At 39.2% G+C, this 13,619-nt stretch overlaps 1 protein-coding gene across 3 annotated transcripts in view; it reads left to right on the forward strand.

The window, feature by feature from the left end:
* Positions 1-13,619, forward strand: part of LOC105475430 (glutamate metabotropic receptor 3) — a 223,519-nt gene that overhangs the window by 205,588 nt on the left and 4,312 nt on the right. For all 3 annotated transcript variants that reach the window (XM_011730639.2, XM_071094761.1, XM_011730638.2), the window contains one exon: positions 3,199-3,373. In XM_011730639.2, coding sequence (XP_011728941.1) covers positions 3,199-3,373 — 175 coding nt within the window. The remainder of the gene's footprint in view (positions 1-3,198; positions 3,374-13,619) is intronic.

Genomic DNA, 13,619 nt, shown 5'->3' on the forward strand with positions numbered 1-13,619 from the left:
CTCTGAGACTAGGGAACCTGAATCTTTTATAATGAGTAGTATGCTGCCCTTTGTTCTAGAGGTAGTCACTGTCTCTATCTTCTAAAGCTCTTTGCTACACAAAATCCTTGAAAAGACATTCTGGAACAAAGGCAGAGCCTTGCTCACAAAATAACATGAGAAGCTCATGTAGAATAATTTCCCAACAGAATTTGCTGTTGGACTGGATGTATGGGTGTAATGGTAAAATCAAGGATGGTCTTTAGCTTGCACACTGGGTGGCATCTGGTGTCACTTACTCAAACAGTGACACTTGGGGAAAGGGACCAAATTTTGATTACATTATTATGATATGCCTATTTCATTACCAAAAGAATATGTCATGATGGCAGTTGAACATTTAATTCTAGAAGCCCAAAGTATAGGTCAAAACCAATAATAATTGATTTGGACATCATCAATATTTAAGCCATGAAACTCAATGGGATGGTGAAGAAAGAGAGTCCACAACTGAGCTCTGGGCAAGTCCAGCACTTAAAGTTCAAGTAGAATAGATAACTAAGACAAAGAACCACCACTGAGGGAAAGATGTGTCCAGGAATCCAAAAGGAAGGAAGTGATTAGCTGTGTCAAGCATTGCTGCGAGTTCGACAAAGATGAAAACAGAGCATCGTGAGCTGGTAGTATTCAAAGGGTCAGAACACAGAATTACAGACAAAAGCAGACTTTTAATAGTGTGACTTACTGATGGAACTGGATAACTGAAACTATGAGACTGATATTTGGGGCTTTGTAGTAAAAGGTATTTCAAATTTATAACAGGTATGCTGAATAAACATGGTGCACAAACTATGATAAAAATACAACTTTAATGCTCCTTCCGTTATCTCTTCAGTATTTAGCAAGGGTAATCATCCCCCACCCTGGGATGGAAATTCCTGTGCACATATTCAAACACCAAATGTTCACCACATGTGAGGCTCCATTCTGGTGCTGGGGATAGCACAATGAGAAAAAACGTTCATGACCTTGGTAGACCCATGAATTTATATGCTTTTAGGTAACATACGGTACTACCATCATTTTCAATTGAAAATTGTCTTTATTAAGAAATTAAAATATCTAGTCCTATATAATAATCAAAACTATGTCCTCTTGGCATCTTCCTTGGTGTTCATGTTCCCCAATCCACCAGTTGCTACTTCCCTCTCAGCCCTGATTAAAGAGTAATAAGGAAGCAGTAAGATAGTTCTTCGTGGCTAGATGACTTTATGATCTCTAAGTTCACACATGGAAAGGTACATCCTTCAGATGCCTGGAAGATGACTAGAGGGTGTTTTCATTTTTCACATGATCTTTAGAAGTTACCCTCTGGCCTTTTCCCCTGAAGGACCTTGAGTGAGTTGACAGGCAGTTCTCTTTTGTGATTTGTCTCTGGTGGCTCCATGCTCATTCTCAGGGCATCCAGCTATCCTACCCCAAGCCTCTTTCTGTGAAGGTCTCCAGGCCAAGACATAGGCCCAAGACCATGCATAATGGCTCTTGTGTGGCCCATCTTGTCCATGCATACCATTCACATAGCCTTTGCTTTGATAAATTCTCAGAACAAAGGACTACCCCAAGACAGTTGCAAGTTTTATGCAATGCCCCTAAAGCAATGAGCCTTTCCACCACCTTCTTGATTTCCAAGGCAGGAATCAGGTCCCAATTCAGGGCATCCTCTTCCTGCAGAAACATCTGACTTTTTGTAAACGGCCACATTGAAGCATTCCTTGCTTCAGCGAGGAGACAAAAATCACAGTACAGCTTCGCCCAAGATCCCCTCCTCCTAAAAGCCCCTTCTCACCTCTTCTTGTAATGTCTTAAAGTGTGTGAGTAGTTTCAAGGGTTATAGAAATGCTTTCAGAAAAGGTTTGCTGGAAATCTTGCAAATTTGGATTTGTCTTCCCCTCCCATGATCTCTGATATCCTTCACACTGGCTTCAGAGTCAGAGGCAGCAACTGAGGCAGAAAGAGGACAATTCTAACATCATATTGTACATATATGTAGAAAACAAATTCTCCCAGATTTATGAAGACTTTTGCATCACAGAGTCAGATAGCAGCTTGTTTTCTGAGAAGTTGACAAGAAAGGAGCCTGCGATTAGGGGCCCCAAAGTGGAGAGCACTGGGATAGTTAAGAGAGACAAGAACTTTAAAATGATGAGGATGGATTATGCTTTCAGGATTCAAAGTAAACAAGGTCTAAAGAATTATGCCACAGGGCAGCCTGAATTTTTTTAAAAAATCAAAGGTAAAATGAAGCCTTCTAAAATTATATGGTTTCTCCAGTTATGTGTTCAGTCTTCAGCTTTCCTTGGTTAGAGAGGAAGGTCAGAGACTTTACAGAAATATTTCATAGATGCCTAAAGTCATTTGGGGCATTTGAAACCATGCTACTTTATAATAGCATGTGCCTAAGGGGAAAGGAAAACAAATCTAAAGTTACTCTGGGATGAGAATGAGACGACATGATAAACCCTGGTTCTGGGGAACTTTCAGGGAAAACAGTGAGGGAGAAGTGAAAATTATCTGTCAAGAATGGGTGTATAGAAGCCTAGAAAACATGAAGATTGAACAGTGAGTACCCGATGAATCAAAATTCCAGAGAGATGCCAACAAGATAAGCAAAACAAAGGTACCACAGAAGAAAGCTGATAGTGATCCCCAACAAAGAATAGGGTAAACCAGTAGTTGATAGGCAGAGCTTCCAGCAAGCAAGGGAGATACAAAAATGTAAAAAAAAAAAAAAAAAAACCAACAAATTTGTTTATAATAACCTTAAACCTTAAACAAGCCAAGTTCATAGACTGAAATCACCAGCAATCTGGCCACTTCATCATTGAATATGTTTTACTATTTAAGATTCCAACTTCTGTGGTTTTACAGAAATATCTTTATAAAAATATAAAGAAAACAAACAAGAAAATCCATGCGAAGTCTTGGCAAGCATTCAAAAGCACCCCACACAAATGGTGTTTGCTTACAAATCCTAAGCAATATTTCCAAGACCCCAAACATAGAAGATTCAATATAATTACTGTACTGATTTGGCTATAATCAGAATAGAGCTGTCGATTATTCTGGGTTTTTCATTTTGGTCTTGTTTCAGCACTCTCTTTAGTTGGCCATTTGACTGAATGTACAGCCAGACACTTACTAGCCAACCTTCTCTTGTAGGTGCAGACGACAACCATGTGCATCTCTGTCAGCCTGAGTGGCTTTGTGGTCTTGGGCTGTTTGTTTGCACCCAAGGTTCACATCATCCTGTTTCAACCCCAGAAGAATGTTGTCACACACAGACTGCACCTCAATAGGTTCAGTGTCAGTGGAACTGGGACCACATACTCTCAGTGTAAGTATGGAACTCAGCACTAACTCCTTCATATGTAACACTGTAGTCAGGACCAGCCTGCCAAGAACAGGCAACACATGTCTGTCCCCGTGAACAATCTCAATTCGATTTTACTAAGTATGGATTTGAACACTGTGAGTCAGGTATTGTGCTAGGTGCTGCGGATGCAGTAAGGAGCAAACAAGTCAAAGTTTCTGTTTGGGCAGTACATACTGTCTGGCAGGGAACAAAGACATTAAATCCATAGCTGCGATTAGGGGTTTGACCATGTTGTGAGGTTAGATAACCTGGTCTCTAGTCCTGTTCTGGAGTCAATTTAATCGATAACTTCGAACAAGTCACTCTATTGCTTTCTGCCTCATTTTACTAATTAAAATAGGGGACTGGACTAGATTGGTGTTTTATAAAGTATATTCTATGTCACACAGATGCCAAAGGAGCTTCATGAAAAATTAAAAGAGGAAGATAATAAAATACAATGAAAAATGCTGCATTCCTAATTCCCCCTTGGAAGTTTATAGCATTTCCTTTAACATAAGTGTGTTATAGGTTTTGAGAATCTCTACGCAAGAAAACCTGTTTAACTTTGTTAAAAGTTAACAAAGTTAAAATAATTTTTAAAATATTTTATCACAGTAAAACTAACATCCCAAGGAACACACCTTGGAAAATGCTGGAATAGATCTTCCTCCTACTTCAATGACACAATGTTTTCTCAGCTGAGAAGGCAGTGTGAACTGAAGGATACTAGAATAGTTCCCAGTCCCAAATTCTCTCTGCTACTGGCCTGCAAATGTCTGAAACACTATCCACAGAGAATCATTGATTTAATTCTTTAGAGTTCTCTAAAGCACAAATGTACCTGAAGGGGAAAACCTTTTAAGCCATTTTCAGCTAACTTGTGGTGTGAAGTAGAAGCAATTCACTGACACTGGATGAGGGGGAAGAAAAGAACTGGAGCCATGAGACGGGGAGGGAGGACAGAAAGTGACAGAGACAAATGACTGCTTCAAAATTTTGCCTCGAGTTGATTAGAAAGGATACTTCAAAATAACTCAGCATCACAGGGTCAGCAATCACATTAGTGCCCCAATTTCTCCACCAAAGTACAGAATTTAACAGGGCAGCCCTTCCCCCAGGAAACTGAGGGAAGACTGACAGGCTGAGAGCATGTGTTCCGGGATAGGCTGCACATTCATGTCTTTCCAGCTAAACTCCAACGTGTCACAAAAGTTGAGTTTCAGGGCATGGCAAAGCCTGTGAGATCATTTTCCATGGATCTTAGCAAAATATGTTTATTTCTTGAGCAAACAAAGCTCTTCTTTAGCAGGCTAATCTTAACAGCTACCTAGTCCAGACCAGAGAGAACTGTCAATAACTTATAAAAATATTAACAACAGTTAACAGGAACTTTCATTTGTTGAGTGTTTTTCATATGTTGGGCACCGTACTAAATACTTTACACATGTGTGTGCATGTGTGTGCTGTTTTATTCAATGCTCTAACCCCTTAAGGTAAAGAAACTCACTCAGGGTCACACACTTTAAAAATGGCAGAACCAGAATTTAAAGTCAGTTCCTGTGATTTCAAAGCCAGTGCACCTAACCACTGTATCGTGCAGCCTCTCCTGGAGAGCAAGCTGGAAAAGTTCTCATGATGCTAGGTCCTTGGCAGGCTTTGCAGAGAGAATAAAAAGAAGGTTATCCCAGCAGAATTGTCTCATTGCTAGCTCAGAACTTTTGCTTGTTATTAGAACAATTTAGCAGAGTTCATAAGTCTTCCATATAGAAATTATTCAAAATTTCATATATCCAGACCTCAGTAATTTAGAAATGGCAGAATTTTCTAATGCATATGCTGGGAATTAATAAATTCCAGAAGGGATAGCAAGGGCACTTTCTCCAATCAAGTCTCTTGTTAGAAATTCAGAAATATCCATTTACATAAAACCAATATACTGCAACCACAGCAGAACTGTTAAACTATTGCTCAGTATGCTAATCTGATAGTGACCCAATTAGTACTTGAAGACAGGTGTTTGAACAACATTTTTGGAATGTTTTGTTAATAAAATTATAAACTTTTTTTTTTTTAAAAAAAGGTCTACATTCAGACCTCATTGTTTCAGCAATATTTCCCTAATTAATCCAAATCAATGAAGTAGTACCATGTAACAAAGTGAAGATTTTATATAACATCTCTTGGCATTTTAACGTGCATAAGTAACAAATACATTCACCTGTTATTTGCATTTTTACATCTTTTATTCAAAGGAGTTATATATTCATGAACTCATTTTATCCTCATGAGTACCAGATATCACAAGTTCTATTTTATAGGTAAGAAAATTGAGAATTGAAGTTACTTCTCAAGGATATACAATGATACAAGAGTCAAGAGTTGACCCTGGATTTCCCAACTTTCAATTAAAATCCTTCTCATTTTAATAAGTTGGGAGTATTTCATATCAAGAAATTTATTCATTCATGAGATTATTGAGTACCTACTACACACCAAAAATTTCTAAGCACTGTGTACACAGTAATGAATTGGACAGAATCCCTGGCCCCATGAAGCTTGGTGTCTAGGACAGTGGTTTTCATACTGTAGACTGTAAGCCATTATTGGGTCATGAAATCTAGTATCTTTGGCCAGTGTTTTTTAAAAGAAAAAAATAGAAAATGTTAGAGTGCATTGCATGTAATAAAGGTAAGGCATGAAAGGTAAGTCATGAAGAGTTACATGTATACGTGTACCAGGTCTGGGTAAAATGTATTTATTTCTATAGATCACAATCAAAGATGTTTAAAGGCCAGTGGTCAATAGAATTCAGTTCTGTGTATGAACATGTTACTGACCCACTTTGGTAGGAATTGAAGCAATTATTTAATATCTTAGTGTCTGTTTCCTCTATTGTATATTCAGTTCAATTTATATCCATTTCACTCCTAAATACTAGGAAGTATGTTGCTTTAGAAATCAAGAACATTCCTTAAACTGCTCTGAGTTCATTAGATAAAGCATATGTTTTTCTTGGGTTGTACATGATTTATGTTCTTCCAGTGAGTATAATGTTAGCACTTTATTTCATTGGGCGATTGTTAATATTGCTGCTGGTTTTCTGACTTTCTCTTCAGAGGTAAAAACAACCCGCTGTAGAGATGAGAGTAAGCTAATATGGAAATAGGGTTATCTCGTTTCCTCCACTTTATCTATTTCTGCATAACAAACTTCTCCATAACTTAAAGGCTTAAAACAATACCTCTTTTTATTATTATCTCTCACAGTTTACAAGTCAGGAATTCAGACAGGGCTTGGTTCACCTGCTCCATGAGGCTGAGGTTCTTCCATGGTTTTAAGCAGAGACTGAGCTGATCTGGAAGATCCATGATGTTTTCACTCTTATTCCTGGCATCCTGGCAGGAAGCCTGTCCATGTTGGCTCCTAAAGAGCATATTCCATGAAAAAAGGAAGTAAAAACTGGCTTGCCCAAGAAACTGGTATAGCATAATTGGTACCATACTTACTTATCAAAGCTCAGATTCAAGGGGAGGTGCATAGACCCCACCTCTCAAAGAGTCTGTGACCATTTTAATTATGCCACACTTTCCCAATCCCCAATTAATCCAGTACTGCATCTTATCAAGAATTACAGTGACTTGACACAATCCTGTATGATACCAAGAAGTCACCCAACTGGAAAGTACAGCCATGTCAATTCCAAGTTAGTTCTCTGGCAAGAGAGTAGGAGAAATACCACATTACTTTGGAACCTAGGAGAGCCTTCTGATGGCAGCCAAGGTGGTTGATAGCAGAAAGAGTATTGGTGTTGAATTTTTAAAGCTGACTGGTTGCTCCAAAAAAACTGGAAAAGCATAACCAAACTCATAGCAGACATGAAAGAATGAACGTGGTTAACAACATCTTGGAAAACTGAAAAGTTTTACATATTGCTATGTGCAAGAGTATAATTAAAGTTGTGCCTAATTAATTATAGATAGTAGAAGAGTAACAAAAAATGAAACCTTAATTTTTCTCCATTAAGAATACCCATGGATCAATGATTCCCAGATATTTGTGTATGAAAAATAACTCCTTTGAAATGGAGATGCCCTGGTCCCACCCGTAGATATTCTAATTCATGTGGTCTGGAGCAAAGGCCAGAAATCTGGCTTATAACAGATACCCCAGTTGTTTCAATAGAAGTGGTCCAAGGGAAATATTTTGAGAACCTCTACCCAAACCATCCTTGTCTACTTCATCCACTGATATCAGTGCAGTCAGTGCAGGGAGGGTCTCTAGCCCATCAAAGAGGAAGCAGGGTTTCAGAGACAAAGTGGCATTCTGAATTTCCACCCTTTGCTTCATAATGCCAGTGGCCATATCCCCATGCAGTGATTTCCCAGGCTCCCTCTGGAACTTTCAGGGAAGGCATTTCCAGCATAGAAGAACCTGGCCACTCAGAAAACACTTACTAAAAGTGGGCATGCTCTTTCTAATGGCAGTATAACTCAGACACCTTGAAATCCTAAACTCATACTTTTAATTCTACTCCCACACCCACACACATAAGCAAATATCCTTTCTATCTGGATGAAAAAGAGGTCATTTTTATTCTCTTCTGCTCTAGAAGCAAAAGGGATTCTCAAAGCTAGTTCCTAAGGACAGGCAATCAAGAACATATGTTGGGAATGTAAGTAGAACTGCATAATATTTAAAGAGAAAAGCCGGAAGTACACATGAAGTTACGTAGTATAAAACCCTATAGCAGTCATGCAGGTGAGAATATTGACACTAATATGATTTTGTATCACCATAGACTGGGGAGAGAGAGGTGAAAAATGAAGCGTGCCCCATAGTCTTCAGAGCTATTATGTACCCAGACTCGGTCCTATAAGGATATGTGTCTCTTGCTGTAATCGTTCAGATGTATGTATGTCATTATCATGAAAATCAGTCCAGAAACTTCGACTATGTAATGATGCCCAGATTTTGGTCCCCAAGGAGTTGTAGGGATATGGAGATTGATTTTCTCTGCCAAGAAAGTCACTTGTTTAGGTGGTAATGTGTGAGCCGTTCAATTAATACAATTACTTATTATCACAAAGTTTTTTCACATTATAAAAAGAAAGTGATGGTATAAAAAGATTAAGTGAACACTCTCCTAGAGTCATGGCTCATTTTCCACACAGCTACAACCACAGAAAGCAAGCACATGAGACCAGACTTTGGCCTAGTTAAAAAGGGGCAATGGCCTAGTTAGCAGGGGGCAAGCCATTGTTGAAGTCTGAATATGACTTTATAAAATAAAAGCATAACACATAACGCCCAAGCTTCTTCTCTATAGTTCAACTCCCGAAAAACAGCATCATGTGCCTGTACTCTAAGTTCAGGGAGCCCCACATGACACTATGTACTAGCCTGACCAGGAAAAGTAGCAAGGTATTTAGCAATACAGACTGAATTGATGGTCTTTCTTGTCACAGGTATCTCATAAACATAAATCTTCAATGGGCAGTGCAGGAAGAACTAGAGTATTCAGCAAGTCAAGCCAGCTGCTTTCATGGAGAATATACCCAAAGCATCCAAACCAGATAAATGTTAATCTATTTTTCCCTTTAGAAATTTCACAGAAAAGAGGCCAGGCACAGTGACTCACGCCTGTAGTCCCAGCACTTTGGAAGACCGAGGCAGGTGGATCACCTGAGGTCAGCAGTTCGAGACCAGCATGGCCAATATGACGAAACCCCATCTCTACTAAAAAAAATATATAAAAATTAGCCAGGCATGGTGGTGCGCACCTGTAATCCCAGCTACTCATGAGGCTGAGACAGGAGAATTGCTTGAACCCAGGAGGTGGAGGCTGCAATGAGCCAAGATCATGCCACTGCACTCCAGCCTGGGAGACAGCAAGACTCCATTGCCCTCCACAAAAAAAAAAAAAAAAAAAAAAAAAAAAAAAGGTCCACAGAAAAGATAACTATTGGGTACTAGGCTTATTTCATCACTTGAAATCTGTATAGCAAACCCCTGTGACACGCTTTTACCTATGTAACAGATATGTACCCCCAAACCTAAAATAAAAGTTAAAAAAAGAAAGTCCACAGCATTCCTGAGAATCTCATTCCATTCCCTTTTACTCCCTTTGTCATTGTCAATGGAAGAAGAGAGTCTCCAGCTACAATAGGTAACTCTACATGTATTAGGGAATGGATGTTTAGTTCCTCTTTCTTCTATTTAACACTGTCATTGCGTTTGTCTCACAACTGCTTTTTTCCATCCCTTAAATCATTTTCTCTTTATCTCTAATATGTTGCCAGGTTTTCCCCAAGTAAATATAGCCCACCTTCTTTAATAACAGTGACCACAAGTGTCAGAGCTGGGAGGGCCACTTTGGAACATTTATTCTAATAACCACATTTCTAGATGAGAAAACTAGGGCCCTATCTACTAGATACTTTAGGAATTTGGTAACTGGAGTTATAGATGAAACTCTCAAAAGCTGCTGTGTGGCTCCTCTGGCCTCCCTGGATTTGCTGCCTCAGCTCAGTTACAAAATTCAGTTCATAGACTATTCTGACAATGAGAATGTTAGCATCTGCAAATTCAATGGTTTTTTTTTGTTGTTGTTTGTTTGTTTGTTTTAAGTTAAAAGCTTACTTTTCAGCTCTATACCTGATGGCATCTCGTTCTATCAGCCTGGGTACAGACTTGTTCATGTAGTCCCGTAATGTTCATGGAGTCCCATAATGACACTACGTAGAAGCCTGGCCAAGCAAGTTAGGTTTGAATGTGGCTAGTGGAAGGTGAATAAAGGTGAAAATAAGAGGCGAGGAGAACAGAGAGGAAGTAGATCATGTAGGTCATTATAAGGATATTTGCTCTTTGATTGAAAGAAATGAGAAAGCACTAGAAGGGTTTCATCAGAGTTGTGGTATGACCGGACTTTAAAAGCATAAATTTTGGCTGTGCGGGCAAAATATAAAAGGGAGCAGTCAAAGAGATCATTTAGGAGGCACAGTCCAAATTGTGGTGGTTTAGACCAGAGTGAGAGACAGCAGTAGAAGCTAATAAAGTGTTCTGATACTGTACATAATTTAATGGTGACACTAACAGTATTAGTTCCACTAGAAAGGAGACTAAAACTAATTTTATTAGAGTTTAACACTTTTGGTTTAGACTTTTGTCCCTAGGCATAGCAGCACATGCAACTCATATTAGTTATCTGAGCCTCAGGGTGAATAAGTTTCTGATCCTTGTTTGAAACATATTTTGATAGAAAAGAAGAGAAACTAGTGATGTTGGGCAACTAAGATAGTGAAAAGAATGCAGAATTGATAGAAAAGCACAGAAAAATGAGCCTTTTCATTTACCAATTATTTATTGGGCATCCCTCTTTGTACTTTTTGAGGGAAGGAGAAGAGTAAATTTTTATTTTATTTTATTTTTTAATTTTTTGAGATGGAGTCTCACTCTGTCCCCCAGGCTGGAGTGCAGTGGCAAAATCTCGGCTCACTACAAGATCTGCCTCCTGGGTTCACACCATTCTCCTGCCTCAGCCTCCAAGTACCTGAGACTACAGGCGCCCACCACCACGCCCGGCTAATTTTTTGTACTTTTAGTAGAGATGGGGTTTCACCATGTTAGCCAGGATGGTCTCGATCTCCTGACCTCGTGATCCACCCGCCTCATCCTCCCAAAGTGCTGGGATTGCATGCATGAGTCACCATGCCTGGCCAAGAACATATTTTAAAGTAACATGATGTGGCAAAAATGGAGGGAAGTATTTAGTTGAAGACTGATGGTTTGAATGTTTCCTCCAAATTTCATGTGTTGGAAACTTAATCTCCAAATTCGTATCCTGATTGGAGGTGGTGTCTTTGGAAGGTAATTAGGATTAAATGAGGTGATCAGGGTGGGGCCCCCATGATGGGACTGATGGCTTTAACAGGAGACAAAGAGAGACCTGAACTAGATACTTACTCTGTCTCACCATGTGATGCCTCTCACCATGTCCTGAGACAGCAGGAAGGCACTCACCAGATGCCCGGTGCCATGCCCTTGGACTTTCCAGCCTTCAGAACCATGAGCTAAATAAATGTTTATTCTTTATAAATTATCTAGTAAGTGATATTCTGTCACAGAAACAGAAAATGGACTAAGACCAAGTGCTATTTTTGTTGGTAAGGTAATGGGTCATTAAAAAGCGTCATGACATATCTTCTTTTTCCATAAATCTTGTCTCACAAGAAAAGAATCATTGAATGAAGAAGTCATGCTTTCATACAGCTCTACCTCCCCATTTGGAAACTACATCTTGGATTTGCAGATTTTTATCCCAAAGCATAATGAATATGATGATCTTAAATCTACTGTTAACAATTTAAAACCATTACTTGGGTCATAAAGAGGAAGCAGTCACTGAGAATTCAGTCTATATTTTTTTTCTTTTTTCTTTTTTTTTTGAAACAGAGTCTTGCTCTGTTGCCCAGGCTAGAGTGCAGTGGCGCAATCTCAGCTCACTGCAAGCTCCGCCTCCCAGGTTCACACCATTCTCCTGCCTCATCCTCCCAAATAGCTGGGACTACAGTTGGCCACCACCACGCCTGGCTAATTTTTTGTATTTTCAGTAGAGATGGGGTTTCACGTGTTAGCCAGGATGGTCTCCATCTCCTGACCTCGTGATCTGCCCGCCTTGGCCTCCTGAAGTGCTGGGATTACAGGCATGAACCACCACGCCCGGCCTTTTTTTTTTTTTTTTTTTTTTTTTTTTAAGAGACCCTTTTTGACAGACAGGATCTCATTCTGTCACCCAGGCTGCAGTGCAGTGACATGATCCTAGCTCACTGAAGCCTCAAACTCCTCAGCTCAAGTGATCTTCCCACCTCAGCACCTGAGGCACATGCCATCCTGCCCACCTAAATTTTTTTAGAGATGGGGTCTTGCTACATTGCCCAGGCTGGTCTCAAACTCCTGACTGGCCTCAAATGATCCTCCTACTTTGGCCTCCCAAGGTGCAGAGATTACAGGCCCAACCCACTGCACTAGACCCAGTCTATATTTCTTAATAATGAATTATTTGCCTTCCACTGTGAAATCTCTGACACAACCAGAATACCAAGCCAATGGGTAGTAGTCGTGTCTTCATCTGCCCAGATAACATCTATTAATCAATTACCAGATACAGTTCTCCTGAAATGGAACCAACCGACCCTAGCACAAGTAAAATTAAGATGATGAGTAAGAAAACAGATTCAATGACAAAGCAGGACACAAGAAAACAAACAGTTGGTGGAAACTGGATTTCACGACCATAATAGTAAAATATCTAAACAAACAGACTTCCTGGGAAAAAATTATTTGGGGTCATCAGAAGCAAGGAAATGGAACAGATGAAGCAAACTGGAATGTCTGTTCTGTTGAAATGTTTATTTTTTTTTTTCTGAGACTGATGCAAAGTAGCACTGCTAAAGTAATACTGATTCTCAGCAACCAGTCTCAGCCACGAAATTGACTAACAGACTTGGCATCCATAAAAATCTATTAAATAAATATATTTAGCATTGATTGAGGGTCTAATTACCTGAAAAAATACAATAATTTTCTCCAAAGTCTGGCTAGCCCATGCATTACTGGTGGAAGAGAAGTGGATTTCACAGAGCAAGACAAAGCTGCCACTTGGTTACACTGATCTTCAATGTTTCACCAGTTTGTAAAGCAAAATATGCCTTTTGATAGCAGTGAATTACCCTTTTGTGATCAATAGTGGAATTTATAAGGTCCTTTTCCATTTGCCTTAAATTTTCACTTTGAATGGCAAAAGCACACCTTATCCTAGAGTATCCAATAGTTGCTACTTACCCCAAGTCTCAGGAAAGCCAGAAATAAGGCTACATGCCTCTTATGTCTGGTAGAAAGGATGATTATAGAATCTGCTTAACCATACTTAAGAAAATGGGCTAAACTTACGCCATTAAAAATCCCATGAGTATTTCATCAGAATAATAGAAAAAGCTCCTCACAAACATACACACACAAATGATAGTACATTGCCCTTCTACCTATTTTACTACCTTGGTGAATAACAGATGGGCTAATATGGGAAGCATATGTAAAATATTTATGAAAAGCAAAGTAATTGAGATAGTAAGCTCACAAAACAATAATTTTCCTTACTATATTCAACAGCATGTGCAAAAATGAGAATTTTTTTCATAATAAAATGCACCAGCAGAAGCTACCGATG

The sequence above is a fragment of the Macaca nemestrina genome, chromosome 4, assembly GCF_043159975.1.
Source record: "Macaca nemestrina isolate mMacNem1 chromosome 4, mMacNem.hap1, whole genome shotgun sequence".
Classification (NCBI taxonomy): domain Eukaryota; kingdom Metazoa; phylum Chordata; class Mammalia; order Primates; family Cercopithecidae; genus Macaca; species Macaca nemestrina.